At 41.9% G+C, this 17,231-nt stretch overlaps 1 protein-coding gene across 1 annotated transcript in view; it reads left to right on the top strand.

The window, feature by feature from the left end:
• The window catches only part of tmem132e (transmembrane protein 132E), an 80,524-nt gene extending 74,898 nt beyond the window's left edge, over window positions 1–5,626 (top strand). Inside the window, exon 9 of the mRNA XM_039005210.1 lies at window positions 1,952–5,626. Within this exon, the coding sequence (XP_038861138.1) occupies window positions 1,952–3,025 (1,074 nt within the window). The 3' untranslated portion in view covers window positions 3,026–5,626. The remainder of the gene's footprint in view (window positions 1–1,951) is intronic.
• The last annotated feature ends 11,605 nt before the right edge of the window (window positions 5,627–17,231 follow it).

The raw sequence follows: 17,231 nt of genomic DNA, 5'->3' as shown, positions 1-17,231 counted from the left end.
AAATCCTCCCAAAGAATGAATTGGGCACAGTTCTTCACCTTTTCCTGAGAAGCCAGATCGCACTGTGTTGTTTCACACTTGGGTCGTTCATATTCCCCCACAATGAGAGAACATAGCCAGGTTTCAATGCCTTGGAAATTGGGGACGACAGCTATTGTTTCTCCACCAACTCTCTCTCTGCGCTGGCGGTGGCAAAACAAAACTAAACCGTCAGGGCCCGGCATTTAATTCCAATTTAATCTCACCTTCCGCTGCTTGGCCACCTTACATTTAATTAGCATAATGTATTGTCCTAAAGTGCTCTCTGAGGCTGGGCCATAAAAGGCAGCCAATCCCTCCGCCAATGGACCTCTCTGAGGGGTGCTCAGGTTATTTCACACCATTTGATTCTGTTTCACAGGAGAAACCTCACCCGCCGCGTCTGCTAAACGTCCCCTGTCTTACTCCATGAATGAATGAGAACCATAAACTACAACTGAGGGAAGTGAATAAGCCACGGTCTCTTTCTATTAGCCCGGAATCCGCCCCATTTTTATTAGGTTATATGTGCATTTGATTAACATTTGTTTATTTCAACCATCCCGAGTGTGAACTGTGATCTCGTTTGCCAGGGCAGCTATTGTCATTTAGCATCTAAGAACAGAGAGGATGCACAAATCCTCCCTTCTATGAGTCAGCAATGCTTTGGCTGTCTAAGTCACAGAGATCCTATTTAATTGTATGGTCTAATTTCCCTTCTGGGGAAATACTGTTGATCTGTTAACCACAGTTAATCCTGAGCTCTCCAAAGAGAACTTAATAAATAGGTAACAGTGATTGATTCATTATCCTATTGAGGAATTATAATTAGAACATTCCAGTCACCCTCGAGTATACTGAGTACTTTGTTTGCTTTGTGTCTAACCTTTTTAACATGTTGGTGTACTACTAGTGGCTTCATCAGGACAGGGTGTCATACTCAATGTATTATTTAAATCATGTTTCAAAGGCCCCATTCATCTTGACAAGTGGAGATGACAGAGGCCCGTGTTCGAACAGGAATGTCATAGCAACCTTGAAGTTCAGTATCCTCTGCCTGAATCAAAGAAAAATATGTCTACACTCTCAAACAGAGCGTTCCAATCCAGACAGAATTTGGATAAATGCCTCTCCCGTTAGAATATGAAAAGACATCTCGGTTGGGGACTAAAAGTGCTCTGTCAGAAAAGCTCTTTTCTTTTGTCAGCCCTACAGAGCAGGTACGCTAGGCTGAGCTGAGAGGTATTGTTTTAGCAGGAGCCAAAGGAATGCTTCTGTCAAAAACCACCTCGTTACTTGGAGACATGGCCACCGAACATTGCCATTACTCTCATGAAGCCAGACTCAAGCTGTCAGGTAAAGTGCTGTGCAGTTGTGCAGCTCTGTCTGTTGTTTGTCTGCAGGACAACAGTTGCAAAACACCCACTCACCCCTCCTTTCTTAGAGCGAGCTTTGTGTTCGCTGGCGTACACTACTGAGACAGACCGCCTGTGTGTGTCTCGGTCTGTGCCGAGGCAGGGGGTGCCGATGTTTAGAGAGGCTTAGAAGATTTAGGGATCGAGCGAGTCAGAGACTTCAAAGGCAGGAATTGGACTCACATATATTCACATCATACATCATACGTAGAGGAGTGAAAGAGCGTCTGTTTGAACCATCGAAATTATCAGTTTTCGAAGAAACAACTATATCAACCAATGTTTGTAATTTCTAAACATGAATCATGTAGTTTGATTTGCAGTATATTGTTATTTGGTAAATCTGTTTGTTTCTTCAAAACATTAAAAAGGTGTCTCTCTCTAGCCTTCCAGGAAAGTTTGTCCATGGGGCTACTGTATGAATAATTAATCTGTGAAATAGCAAAAATGGCATTTGAAAGCTGCATTTACCTAACAAAAATACTAAAAACACCCTTTTCCTGTTGTTGTTATCACAGGAGGCCAGCTTGTCCATCTGGCTTTACTACAGCGACAGCACCGCATCGCCTCTGACCTTCTTCGACCCGAAGGACTACAACCTCAACGCTTCCACACTGGACGACAAGGTGGTGTCCATATCCCAGGAGCCTCAGCACCGCTGGCCGGTGGTTGTGGCGGAGGGCGAGGGCTCCGGGGAGATGGTGCGTATGGAGATGACCATCTGCGAGGCCTGTCAGAAGACCAAGCGCAAGAGCGTCATCGCTTCGGCCCCTGTGTACGTGAAAGTCCGCTTCGGCCCGGAGGAAGACTCCGAGGAAGAAATGGAAAGCGAGATCGAAATCGAGCCAGCCCGTGTCACCAGGCGGCCGGTGGAGGACTCCAACCTCGGCGACAGAGGCTTCGAGCCGTCCAACGAGCAGCCGGCGAGCGTTCCCATCGACTACACCAACTTCCCGACCATCAGCAACCAGGAGAGGCCCACCGAGGGAGAGGAAGAAGAGGAAGATGATGATTTCATCCATGCGCCCCGCAGCATGACCGACCTGGAGATCGGCATGTACGCCCTCCTGGGCGTCTTCTGCCTTGCCATTCTGGTCTTCCTCATCAACTGCATTGTGTTTGTCCTCAAGTACCGCCACAAGAGAATCCCCCCTGAGGGCCAGGCCAACATGGACCATTCCCACCACTGGGTTTTTTTAGGGAACGGACAGCCCTTGAGGGCCCAGAGTGAGCTTTCACCCCAGACAGTGGAGAGCCCCATTAACCCCCTGGAAGGGGTACAGACTTGTTGCCATGGTGACCACCACAGCAGCGGCAGCTCCCAGACAAGCGTTCAGAGCCAGGTCCATGGGAGGGGCGACGGCAGCTCTGGGGGCTCCACCAAGGAGCATGGCGAGGAGGCCAGCTCGCCAACCTCCAAGCGCAAGCGCGTCAAGTTCACCACCTTCACCACGCTCCCCACAGAAGACATGCCCTACAACTCCATCCCCATTGCAGATGAAGAGGACATTCAGTGGGTCTGCCAGGACATGGGTTTCCAGGACCCAGAGGAACTTCATGATTACATGCGCAGGATAAAGGAAATAGCCTGAAGGGGCGGCTGTTAAGAAGCACCCTCCTTACAGCTTTCAAAAAATACTTTCCTTTCTATTTTTCTCTTTTTTCACTTTAGTGAGAGAGAACTTTTCACAAACAAAAAGCAAGGCCAACTACACTTCTGTTTTTGTTCGTTTTCTTTTTCTTTGCACAGTGCCGTTTCCCGTACACACTTTTTTGGAAGTCGGAAAAAAATTGGAAAGCCAAAGACTAGACAAGAATTTTAAACGCTAGAGAAATGGCTATGTATGGATGTCCCTTCTACAGAGGTAGAGGAGTACACTCTCAAATGGACTTATAAGCTTCAGTCGTGAGCACGGTTCCGCAGGATGGATTTTAAGTGCTCCGTCACTCCTACTGGAGGTTAGTTAGCGAGCGTGATACGGACAGGAGTATTTTTAGTAGGATGGGTTGGGTCTTGGCTCTGTGTTTGTCGGGTTGTCCCAACACCAAGTACCTTCTCCAACAAAGAGGCCTTCGATGTGCAGATTACATTTTCAGAGAAACAGCTTTTGGGACGCAACACGGAACAACATGATGGACAACCAATTGTCAAAGACGCTCATTAAAAACAATGTAACCAATTAATTGTATTTTGCCAGAGTAGGGAAGCATTCGTCAATGGCAGAACCTCCTTCATTGTTCTTGGTACAGCACATGCTATGATTTCATTCAATATCATTACTGTACATTTTGCTACATTTCATACAAATTCCAAGCCAGTGCCCTAATACTGGTTTCATACACTTTCCTGATTAAGTCTAATGCCTTAGAATGGGTTATAGAATGGGTTTTAGAATGGGTTTCACTGATCACAACTGATTTCAATGCTGACACCCTGTTTTCACACTTTGGGTTAGGGGCCAGTGAGGAGGGCAATTATCCAAAACGCTACAACTTGTCAAAGGTTTAGTTATATTGGGAAATACTAAAGCTTGTACGTATATTGTGAAGTAAACGATCTTCGACATTCTTTGCATGAAAGGAGATACTGAGGCACAATCAGCAATTTTCCAAATTTGTAAATGTTTGTATTGTAATTATCTAATTATACCTAGACAATACTAAAGGACATATGTTGTATCATGCATTACATGCATGCCGTGCCAGACCTGCATAGTACAGCCATCCCTTGTATGTACATACCATGACCAGCTGAGTTCCTCTTCATTAGCAACATTACATTGAACTAGTTAGTCATGCAGAGATAGAGAAGGGGGAACGTGTTGGCCCATCACTGTAAGCATAGTGTTTCCTCTGCAGTTTTTACTAAGATGTCCCACTGTACACCTGAGAATTACAATGGAAGAACTCTCATCCCACCAAAATATTTTGCAGCAGAAATCGTTCCATTTTATTTTTTATTTTTAAACACGGTGACCTCGTGTAATCATGCTCCCCATTGAACACCAACGATTTTGTACCGAGTCACGATATTAATTTCCAATCAATCTAAACAGAGAATGAGAAGTACTATGTTTGGTCCAAAATATGTCCGTAATAAAGCATAGATGCTGGTCATGATCGTCACAGAAGCCAAGCGCACTGGTGCTGACGCATTGGGCTATTGTTATGGTGGTGACGCCTTTTAAGTTTCTCAGGACTGTCTGTGTTTGATGAAATCTTAAATGTAATACTAGGAGTTTTGGTTAGTGAACCTGCACAAAATAGAATGACTGCAAATGATGAATGCAATGGGATTCCATTTATAGGTTTGGTTATGTAGAAGTGTTGGCTAGCTAGAGTGTGATGAATTTTAAAGCACTGGGTGGGATGATGACTGATTCTTTGAAGATCATGTTGTTTCGTACTGATCTGAAGATCTGCCAAGTTTTTTTCAAGAGTAATGAAAAATAAACAGGATGGAAAACTGTTCAATCAGTTTTTAATTCACCTTTATTTGTGTGCTCTAAGTAGGGTGTGGATTTGCTGTGTTTTTGTTAATCATATGATGTGCAATATGACCACAATGGAAGAACAAATGTCACCCAACCTCTCAATTTGAGTTATGAATCAATTCCAATCAATTAATTTCCACAAAAAACATCAACCTAGATGGCTGACATTTTGTCACCTGCTATTAAGTATTTTTTTTGCTATTCAGTTAATTTGATTTACAGCATACCATGTGATGTGCATTCCAAGTGGTTTCATTGAATAATGACCTAATTACACAATGTGATTAAATCTCAATCAAGCCCTATTAACATCTAAAGGTAAATGGTCTTCAAAATCAAAGACAACAATTCTTGCCCTCGCTTCAAACCCACGCTTTTACAAAGAAACCGGTTGAGGAAATGAACTGTTGGTTACAGCCAGACTTTTTTTCTTTCTTTCTTTTTTTAACCCCCATTTTAAACGATGGTGTCTCAGGATGAATGTATTGATTCTCTACTGTACTTTGATCATCAGATGGGTATTTTGTCTCATGTATTACTATGGTCAACCCAAATCATTACCACTGCTTAACAACGGTGGAAGTTTCTAATAGCAGCTTTTTAACATTCTTTCTTTTTTTATAGTTCTGACTTTCCAATTTGATTATTCTTTCAGAGATCATAACAAAATGTCTATTAAAAACATTTTATGGCTTCTGAGATTTTTTTTATGTTTCCTTTCTCAATGTATATATGTATATGCTAAACCATTTTTGTAATGTGACTTTGGTGAAGGTGTGCATACTTCTGTGTACATCCTGTGTTTCTTCTGCAAGCTGCTGCTAGAGACTTTCTCACATGTGGATGAATACTTTTGAAGTGTACCCCCAGGTGGAGACATGGTAACCGTACGCCAGCTCACTGACGATACTATGTTCATGTACAGAGCACTGTTCAATTTCCTGTATTCTCCAGAAAAAGAAAACCCTTGTATTTCCCCCTTATATGTAAAGTACTAAAGAAAATACAATACATAAAAATCATGTGTCCTTTCTACTCGTCATTATAGCACTGTCAGAAAAAAGTGTAATTGGGTTACATACTGTGTATGTGTTCTAATTTATTATAATTTATGGATGTATGCAGTTCCTTATCATTCAGTTTATCAGAAATAAGGAAGCCTAAATCTCCTGTCTGCAAGATTGGGACAAATTATAGTTGGGAGAAGTTAAATCAAAGATAGTACATTTAGTGAGATACCACAGTTGGGCTTCTCCACATTGAGAAAAGTGTCCTCTGTTCCGGTCCGACTAAATGGGCGTGTCCTCTCGTGCCTGACTAACGGTCACCATAGAACTACACAGGTAAAGTCCTGCACTGACCTAATACAAAGTTGTTTTTCCTCCAGTTTGGTAAATTGAAGGGGGAAAGATGTGGGGTATTGAATTGCTCAGAACCCTTTCAACTTAGATCAAATTCAGTTCTAGTCTACTGATGCCTCACCCCCACAAATCTGACAGGTTTCATCTAATGTCTCTGGTTAAATGGATCAGTACATGTAGGTAGGCACTCACTCTCTCCATTTATTGTACCTAGGGAGCCTAGGGTGGACCAGTCAAAGTACAGAGGTTAAATGGGAACCTGTGTGCCTGTCTGTTCCTGGTCTCCTACTGTATACGAGATACTGTATCTAGAGAATGGGTAATTTAGCCAGCTGTCATTTAAGGCACGAGGACGGCTATATATCTGTTGGCCTCGGGGTAGGCTGACCTTAAGTCTTTCCAATTAGATCTGCCTGATGTATCTGTCCCAGTGTAACCAAAGACAAGGTCTTCATGCTATGAATCATTCGATACAGTAACATTGACGCGATGGATATTTAATGTGCCCATTTGGATGATGCTACAGTATATTGGTAGTAGAGGATAGGGTATATTTTGGAAAGCGCTATATGTGATCTAGACGTCATGAATACACTGCTGTCACTCAAGGGAAGCAATCTCATATATTTAATTCATAATAGTTTATCTAGGATAAACATGTTATCTGCAACATCTGTAGGATAAGTCAAAGATGGAATAAACACACATGAATATGAAAGTGATGGCCATACAATCAAACAAACAATGTGCATACTATCAGTGATCTCTTGCATAAACCGGCATGTACTGCACAAAACATACATACCCTGTCATGGCACTGACAAACAGCAATGTTATGTTTAATTCATCATCGTTGAGGGATAAGCAGTTAATATAACAGGATAAGTAATGAGTTTTAAAAACACTGATAGTAATACAGGAATAATAATTTTGATAATTATGAATGATTTTCATGTCATGTCCCTTTGAGACCAATATGTTATGTTGTCACAGGGCAACAATGCTTTGTTTAAATGAATTAAGTTAAGGTAATGTGCGAACAGAAAATAACACTATGGGGCCAGTTTCCCAGCTAGTCCTTGACAAAAAATGTATTTCCATTGACCATGCTTTTCAGTCCAGGTGTAGGCTTGATCTGTGTCCAGGAAGCAGATCCTAAGTGTTGCTCATTATATGTGACCTCCATTTTATTTTTTAAGCACATTTGACAATACAGTTACTACAACCCAATATCCATACCGCTTGCACACTACATTGCTTCATTCTAAGTGGTCTGCTAGTGTGGCCATTGGAACAGAACCAGTGTCTCGATCCAAGATCATTTGTTTTGCTGCCATCATGAGTTGATGGAGAGTTATCTCCTATGTTAGTCTGGGAGGAAAGCTGTCTGTTTTCCTGCCCATGTATGACTCACACCTCCTGCATTCATTAACATTCAGCTTTATGTCAAAAATGAACTTAACACATTTATGAATAATTAACAAGGGGTGCTGCCTTCGTCTCCTCCATGCAAGTGAAAGGTTAACGTAATCACAGTCGCAAGGTAATGCCCGAAATATTGACTGAGGTTGTTCACAATATGCACATAGACTGTAAATAAGTGGTCGGTTCAGTCTTGCTCATTTAAATGCACAGGGGTGTATGTGAATATGAACAACCAACCAAGATAAAATATACAGAGATACTGTAGAGAAACTGTTTAGTCTGGAGCTGGTACCGAAAGGTGGTTTCTGTTCAGAGGTGGTAAGATGCATTTACCTTGCTGATGAGGTAGTTAAGAAATGGCCCCCATATCCGCATTTAGAAATCTGTCCAGAATGTAAGGTATGGTCTGCAGAAGAAACTCAATTTCAACTGCATTGTATTTAAGGTGTGTATATTACAGGTATGATATACATTATTGCGGAGGCCAAAATATGTTTAATCAATACATCTAGGTTTATTATTAATTTAAGAACATACGCTCACATAGGCGCATAGCGTGAGAACAGAAATGGTATAGAATGTCAACAAATAGCATACGCGTTCCTAGTGTTTTCATGTATGTATGTATTGAAATCAATGGAATTTTGTTCTATATATCCCCATATTATATACCGATGATTGTACTAGTCCTAATATCGTTCCCAAGCTGGCTCTTCTCTCTGTCGAATCTACTGTACATGCGGTAGCAAATGAGCTTGGGGACAAGGTTATACCAGTCCCCGTATTTCTGTAATTATGTGCATCGAAATGAAGAGGACTATTTTACATTTCTGTTTCCTTCTTAGAAAAACTGCCCATGTAGATTAAATGTGGCCGTGGCATTCACATAAGTGCTACTTACCCACCAGAAAATCAATTTATGGCAGGTGAATAGTGAAAAAAATTAACAGGGGGTTGGTTGTGCTGGACGGTGATAAAGAGTTTCAAATATATGTGTGCATACCTTCTAATAATTAAACCATGTAGGCTACCCTCCTGTGATGGATAGAGAAGTTTGTGCGAATGGAGAGTCGCTTGGAAATTATCGAGGGAGGGAAATTCTTTAAGCTGTTCGTCCCCCTCAACAGTAGCAATGGCTTGTGTGTGTGTCACGCCCTGACCTTAGAGAGCCTTTTTATGTCTCTATTTAGTTAGGTCAGGGTGTGATTTGAGGTGGGCATTCTATGTTTTGTTTTCTATGATTTTGTGTTTCTATGTTTTGGCCGGGTATGGTTCTCAATCAGGGACAGCTGTCTATCGTTGTCTCTGATTGGGAACCATACTTAGGTAGCCCTTTTTCCCTCCTTTCGTTGTGGGTAGTTGACTTTTGTTAGTGGCACTTAGCCCTGTAAGCTTCACGGTTGTTTTTTTCGTTTGTTGTGTTGTTGGTGTCATTTTTCTAAATAAAAGGATGATGTACGCTCACCACGCTGCGCTTTGGTCCACTTCCTTTGACGGCCATGACAGTGTGTGACCTTTCTCCATTGTGCATGCTATCTACAACTGAGGCTGACATACAATCAGATTTAAGTCTATATCAAGGGATTACAGGTGGACTATTACATCAACCTGAGCCCCGAGGCAGCCAATATACAAGATCTCCAAATCATATTTAGGGTGCATCCTGTGTCACCTATTCCTTTAATCTTTTCATTAAAATGTATGTGGGTCATCTCATGTAGGCTGCATCATATTGGTTTGGGAGACTAGCTCAAATTTTTTTTCTGTTTTGCCACAGCTAGCTGTAATATAAAAGGATTAAACACCATGTTTTATATTACTGTAGGAATGCTTATCTTGGATCAAGTCCCCCCTGTCCATGTAATGTTATTCATGTGATCTTAAAGGTAAAAAACAGACCCTAAATCAGCAGATCCTACTCTGCTAAGCTTGATACATAAGGCCCCTGAACTGTAGATTAGTCAGCTCAAGACTACACCAGCCAGGGGATATACTGTTGTATCTTTTCTTCCAGTATGCCAATAGGCATTGTGACTCTCGAGTCAAGGACTTGATAGATAGCCTAGATTTCCATCTGTGTGGCCTGGAAAGAGAACCGGCGAAAAGAAGCACACAAGCGAGTGTGGTAGCTAGCAACAGAGCGGCTGTCAAATCAACTGTCAAACATAATCCGTCAATGCTGTTATCACAACATCAATTTAGGTGAGTAATGTGTTTCTTGGTAAATGTGACACCTCATGTCATAATTGTTGTGAGACCACGATGTAGAACCCATATGCTCTCCATTCCATAAGTTTGGCTGTCCAGCTGGAATGTGGCAAGTTTGTAAATGAATGCTGGAGCATATGTTGCAGGGATGTGCTGTGGACTGTGTGTAAGAATTAGATCAAACTGAACAAAAGGCTGTTATTTGTCTGCGGAGAGTGCAGTGTGTAGCCATACATTGTTAGGCATTGTCTCTGCAACACAGACAGTATGTTTTAATGTACAGTCCTGGCCAAACGTTTTGAAAATGACACAAATATTAATTTTCAAAGTCTGCTGCCTCAGTTTGTATGATGGCAATTTGCATATACTCCAGAATGTTATGAAGAGTGGTCAGATGAATTGCAATTAATTGCAAAGTCCCTCTTTGCCATGCAAATGAACTGAATCCCCAAAAAATATTTCCGCTGCATTTCAGCCCTGCCACAAAAGGACCAGCTGACATCATGTCAGTGATTCTCTCGTTAACACAGGTGTGAGTGTTGACGAGGACAAGGCTGGACATCACTCTGTCATGCTGATTGAGTTCGAATAACAGACTGGAAGCTTCAAAAGGAGGGTGGTGCTTGGAATCATTGTTCTTCCTCTGTCAACCATGGTTACCTGCAAGGAAACACATGCCGTCATCATTGCTTTGCACAAAAAGGGCTTCACAGGCAAGGATATTGCTGCCAGTAAGATTGCACCTAAATCAACCATTTATCGGATCATCAAGAACTTCAAGGAGAGCGGTTCAATTGTTGTGAAGAAGGCTTCAGGGCGCCCAAGAAAGTCCAGCAAGCGCCAGGACCATCTCCTAAAGTTGATTCAGCTGCGGGATCGGGGAACCACCAGTAAAGAGCTTGCTCAGGAATGGCAGCAGGCAGGTGTGAGTGCATCTGCACGCACAGTGAGGCGAAGACTTTGGAGGATGGCCTGGTGTCAAGAAGGGCAGCAAAGAAGCCACTTCTCTCCAGGAAAAACATCAGAGACAGACTGATATTCTGCAAAAGGTACAGGGATTGGACTTCTGAGGACTGGAGTAAAGTAATTTTCTCTGATGAATCCCCTTACCAATTGTTTGGGGCATCCGGAAAAAAGCTTGTCCGGAGAAGACAAGGTGAGCGCTACCATCAGTCCTGTGTCATGCCAAGAGTAAATCATCCTAAGACCATTCATGTGTGGGGTTGCTTCTCAGCCAGGGGAGTGGGCTCACTCACAATTTTGCCTAAGAACACAGCCATGAATAAAGAATGGTACCAACACATCCTCCGAGAGCAACTTCTCCCAACCATCCAGGAACAGTTTGGTGACGAACAATGCCTTTTCCAGCATAATGGAGCACCTTGCCATAAGGCAAAAGTGATAACTAAGTGGCTCGGGGAACAAAACATCAATATGTTGGGTCCATGGCCAGGAAACTCCCCAGACCTTAATCCCATTGAGAACTTGTGGTCAATCCTCAAGAGGCGGGTGGACAAACAAAAACCCACAAATTCTGACAAACTCCAAGCATTGATTATGCAAGAATGGGCTGCCATCAGTCAGGATGTGGCCCAGAAGTTAATTGACAGCATGCCAGGGCGGATTGCAGAGGTCTTGAAAAAGAAGGGTCAACCCTTTGCATCAACTTCATGTAATTGTCAATAAAAGCCTTTGACACTTATGAAATGCTTGTAATTACACTTCAGTATTCCCTAGTAACATCTGACCAAAATATCTGTAGACACTGAAGCAGCAAACTTTGTGAAAATGTATATTTGTGTCATTCTCAAAACTTTTGGCCATGACTGTATAGTAACATGTCTAAGCTATTGGCCAATTATTCACATCCAATAGGAAATTAGAGGTTGAAGCTGTTTGCATCATTCTACAACAGTGGTTCCAAAACTTTTTATAGTCTCGTACCCCTTCAAACATTCAACCTCCAGCTGCATACCCCCTCTAGCACCAGGGTCAGTGCACTCTCAAATGTTGTTTTTTGCCATCATTGTAAGCCTGCCACACACACACACACTATACGATGAATGTATTAAACATAAGAATGAGTGTGAGTTTTTGTCACAACCTGGCTCGTGGGAAGTGACAAAGAGCTCTTATAGGTACAGGGCACAAACAATAATATAATAATAATCAATAAGTTTGTTCTTTATTTAACCATCTTACATATAAAACCTTATTTGTTCATCGAAAATTGTGAATAACTCACCACAGGTTAATGAAAAGGGTGTGCTTGAAAGGATGCACATAACTCTGCAATGTTGGGTTGTATTGGAGAGAGTCTGTCTTAAATAATTTTCCACACAGTCTGTGCCTGTATTTAGGTTTCATGCTAGTGAGGGCTGAAAATCCACTCTCACATAGGTACGTGGTTGCAAAGGGCATCAGTGCCTGAACAGTGCGATTTGCCAAGGCAGGATACTCTGAGCGCAGCCCAGTCCATAAATCTGGCAGTGGCTTCTGATTAAATTCCATTTCACAGAACCGGTTGTTGCAATTTCGATGAGGCTCTCTTGTTCAGATATCGGTAAGTGGACTGGAGGCAGGCATGAAAGGGATAACGAATCCAGTTGTTTGTGTCATCAGTTTTGGGAAAGTACCTGCGTAATTGCGTACCTAACTCACTCAGGTGCTTCGCTATATCACATTTGACATTGTCCGTAAGCTTGAGTTCATTTGCACACAAAAAATCATACAATGATGGAAAGACCTGTATGTTGTCCGTATTAATGCAGACAGAGAGAGCTACAACTTCTTAATCATAGTCTCAATTTTGTGCCGCACATTGAATATAGTTGCAAGGTCCCTATAATCCTAGATTCAGATCATTCAGGCGAGACAAAAAAATCACACAGATAGGCCAGTCGTGTGAGAAACTCGTCATCATGCAAGCAGGCAGACAAGTGAAAATTATGGTCAGTAAAGAAAACTTTAAGCTCGTCTCTCAATTCAAAAAAACGTATCAATACTTTGCCGCTTGATAACCAGCGCATATCTGTATGTTGTAAAAGCGTTACATGGTTGCTGCCCATATCATTGTATAGTGCAGAAAATACACAAGAGTTCAGGGGCCTTGCTTTAACAAAGTTAACCATTTTCACTGTAGTGTCCAAAACGTCTTTCAAGCTGTCAGGCATTCCCTTGGCAGCAAGAGCCTCTCGGTGGATGCCGCAGTGTACCCAAGTGGCGTCGGGAGCAACTGCTTGCACACCACTCCACTGTCTCCCTGTCATGGCTTTTACGCCATCAGTACAGATACCAACACACCTTGACCACCAAAGACCATTTGATGTCACAAAGCTGTCCAGTACTTTAAAAATATCCTCTCCTGTTGAGCCTGTAATCGAACCTACAAATGCTGATGCTCCAGATACTCAACTAGTCTACAGGACAGTTGTATTGCTTCTTTAATCAGGAAAACAGTTTTCAGCTGTCCTAACATGATTGCAAAAGGGTTTTCTAATGATCAACTTGGATTAGCTCACACAACGTGCCATTGGAACACAGGAGTGATGGTTGCTGATAATGGGCTTCTGGGTATGCCTATGTAGATATTCCACAAAGAATCTGCCGTTTCCAGCTACAATAGTTATTTACAACATTAACAATGTCTACACTGTATTTCTGATCAATTTGATGTTATTTTAATGGACAACAAATGTGCTTTTCTTTCAAAAACAATGACATTTCTAAGTGACCCCAAACTTTTGAACGGTAGTGTATACCAGGAGCTGTGCCAGGACTGCCACATCTGTTGACTCATCCAGCTATAACGCATTGAATTCACTGGCTTGTATGCAAAGCAGTAGTTGTTTCAAAACATCTCCTGCCATGACACTGATGCGTCGTGAAAACGCATCACTGGGAATACAGATATGCATCTGTTGGTCACCGAAACCTTAAAAAAATGATAGGGGCGTGGATCAGAAAACCAGTCAGTATCTGGTGTGACAACCATTTGCTTCATGCAGAGTGACACATCTCCTTTGCATAAAGTTGATCAGGCTGTTGATTGTGGCCTGTGGAATGTTGTCCCACTGCTCTTCAATGGCTGTGCGAAGTTGCTGGATATTGGCTGCAGTGGCGATTGGTGCCGTTTAAGATGAGGGAGGAAGATCTTTTTTTTCATGAGCATGGCCTTATTTCCATTACATCATATTGAATGACTGTCATTCATAGTCCATTCACCCAGTGTCACATAGTCCATACAATGACACATCGATATATTTAGGCTACCGAATGATACTCAAATTTTCATGAGGTTGCTACAACTTAGCCTATGAATGAAAGTTTACAGCGTAAGGTGCACACAGGTCGAGAGAAAACATTGAGGTGACAGACCGCCTTGCACACTCTTGCCTGCATCTAGCTGATATAGGGTGTAATCATTAGTCCAACAGTTGCAAACGAGGGTTTCTATTGGACAAATTAAGGTATGTTTATCCCCGTTTCGTTCCGTTTCTTTTTGTTTCAGAAACATTTTTCAACAGAATCGGCAGAATGAATACTCCCCTGATCACACGTAAACACAGTTCACTTTCATAGCAGCCACGTTGTATTCCTTCTTGCATCTATGTACTCTCCTCCTCTCACCTTTTCCCTTCTCTTCTGGACTTCAGTGCATAACACATCAGCTGTATGTGACCAGGCAAAAAAAACTTTCCAAGTCAAACCATATCATAACCGCTCCACACAGCCTACCATATTAGCTAACGTAATGTCATAGTCAACATAGCTAATCAAACTAACACATTATTAAACCTGCTACAATCATGCATGAATGTTATAGTGAACAGTCAGTAAGCAGTTTACACCGGCGGGCCCCGGAGGCAATAAATTAGTAAAACCAAAAGCTTACCTTGACTTGTAAGAGTTCCAGTGTTGTGTTGGAAAGTTATAGCTGGCTAGCTAACATAGCATCCCTCTGATTGATCCAGGTGAGTAGGCTAAACTAGCTAGCTGCATTTGCTAGCTAGGTAAGTGAAAGTAAAAATGACTAAATATCTCTCTCTCTCTCTTGATTCTCCTTCATTTTTGAAGAAATTAATTTGTTCAAAACTGTTCAACTATTGTCTTTCTCTCTCTGAGTCAACTAATCACAGCATTCTATGCACTGCAGTGCTAGCTAGCTTTAGCTTATGCTTTCAGTACTAGATTAATTATGTGATCCTTTGATTGGGTGTATAATATGTCAATTCATGCTGCAAGAGCTCTGATAGGTTGGAGGACTTCCTCCAGAAGTTGTAATAATCTATGTCTATGGAAAGGGGTGAGAACCATGAGCCTCCTAGGTTTTGTATTGAATTCAGTGTACACAGAGGAGGACAGAAGCTAGCTGTCCTCCGGCTACACCATGGTGCTACCCTATAGAGTGCTACTGAGGCTACTGTAGACCTTCATTGCAAAACAGTGTGTTTTAATCAATTATTTGGTGACGTGAATATATTTAGTATAATTTTATCTGAAAAGGATAACTTTTAAAATGTTTCACTACTTTTCTTTTTATGAAATTCACTGAGGAGGATGGTCCTCCCCTTCCTCTTCTGAGGAGCCTCAACTGGTTGGCGGGAACTGAAACACGCCGTCGTACACGTTGATCCAGAGCATCCCAAACATTCTCAATGAATGACATGTCTGGTGAGTATGTAGGACATTTTCACCACCATTTTCACCAGGAATTGTGTACAGATCCTTGCGACATGGGGGCGTGCATTATCATGCTGAAACATGAGGTGATGGCAGAGGATGAATGGCACAATAATGGGCCTCAGGATCCCGTCAAGGTATCTCTGCATTCAAATTACCATCAATAAAATGCAATTGTGTTCGTTGTACGTAGTTTATGCCTGCCCATACCATAACCCCACCGCCAGCACGGGCACTCTGTTTACAACTTTGACATCAGCAACCTGCTCGCCCACACAATGCCATACATGTGGTCTGCGGTTGTGAGGTCAGTTGGATGTACTGCCAAATTCTCTAAAGCAACGGTTGAGATGGCTTACGGTAGGAGAAATTAACATTCAGTTCTCTGGCAACAGCTCTGGTGGACATTCTTGCAGTCAGCATGCCAATTGCACGCTCTCTCAAAACTTGAGACATCTGTGGCATTGTGTTGTGTGACAAACTGTACATTTTAAAATTAGCCTTTTATTGTCCCGAGCACAAGGTGCACCTGTGTAATGATCATGCCGTTTAATCAGCTTCTTTATATGCCACACCTGTCAGGTGGATGGATTATCTTGGCAAAGGAGAAATGCTCACTAACAGGGATGTTTCAAGCATTTGTGAACAACAATTTAGAGAAATAAGGTTTTTGTGTGTATGGAACATTTCTGGGATCTTTTATTTCAGCTCATGAAACATGGGACCACACTTTACATGTTGCGTTCATATTTTTGTTAAGTCTAGTACGAACTTACAGCATGCTATTGAGGAAGAGAACACTAACAATGGGAACGCCTTGCCTTGTCTTAAGTAGCTGAACATGTCTTTACTACAACCTTGTGTTTACATTTTCATCAAAAACAACTTTGAAGGCCTGCGCAGTTCGGTGCAGTTCGGTGTAACACGACTGTTAGACCTGATGACGTGTTTCCACACATGAGATTAGCTAGCTTGATGAGGTGATTATTTCAAATCAGATGTGTAGTGCTAGGGCAAAAAACAAAAAGACACCCCATTGGATCCCCAGTACCGAATTTGGGGAACACCGATCTAACGGACTGTCAGTCCTTGCAACCATAGTTACATAAACTCAGCAAAAAATTATTGTCACCCTTGATAAAGATTATCAAAAAAGACTGTATACAATAAATGATACAAATACTGAGCTATATTGTATGCTATTTTTTTGTTTGTTGAAATTGTATTTATATGTTTTACTAATGTAACGGGTCCTATGTTTAGCTGGTGTAGAGAGTCAGGCGCAGGACAGCAGATATGAGTAATCAACGTACTTTTACTCAAAATGTCAAATATACAAAGTAACAAATACACACACACCATGACAGACCGAAAATACAATAAACAATCACTCACAAAAAACCATGGGGGAACAGAGGGTTAAATAATGAACAAGTAATTGTGGGATTGAAATCAGGTGTGTAAAACAAAGACAAAACAAATGGAAAATGAAAAGTGGATCGGCAGTGGCTAGAAGGCCGGTGACGTCGACCGCCGAACGCCGCCCGAACAAGGAGAGGGACCGACTTCGGCGGAAGTCGTGACAACTAATACAAATCTTCAGAGAAAGAGATTTTGTTTAACAAGTA

This window comes from Salvelinus namaycush, chromosome 12 (genome assembly GCF_016432855.1).
Source record: "Salvelinus namaycush isolate Seneca chromosome 12, SaNama_1.0, whole genome shotgun sequence".
Taxonomy (NCBI): Eukaryota; Metazoa; Chordata; class Actinopteri; order Salmoniformes; family Salmonidae; genus Salvelinus; species Salvelinus namaycush.
Note: the sequence above shows the minus strand (reverse complement) of the source record. Positions and strands in the feature narration are given on the sequence as shown.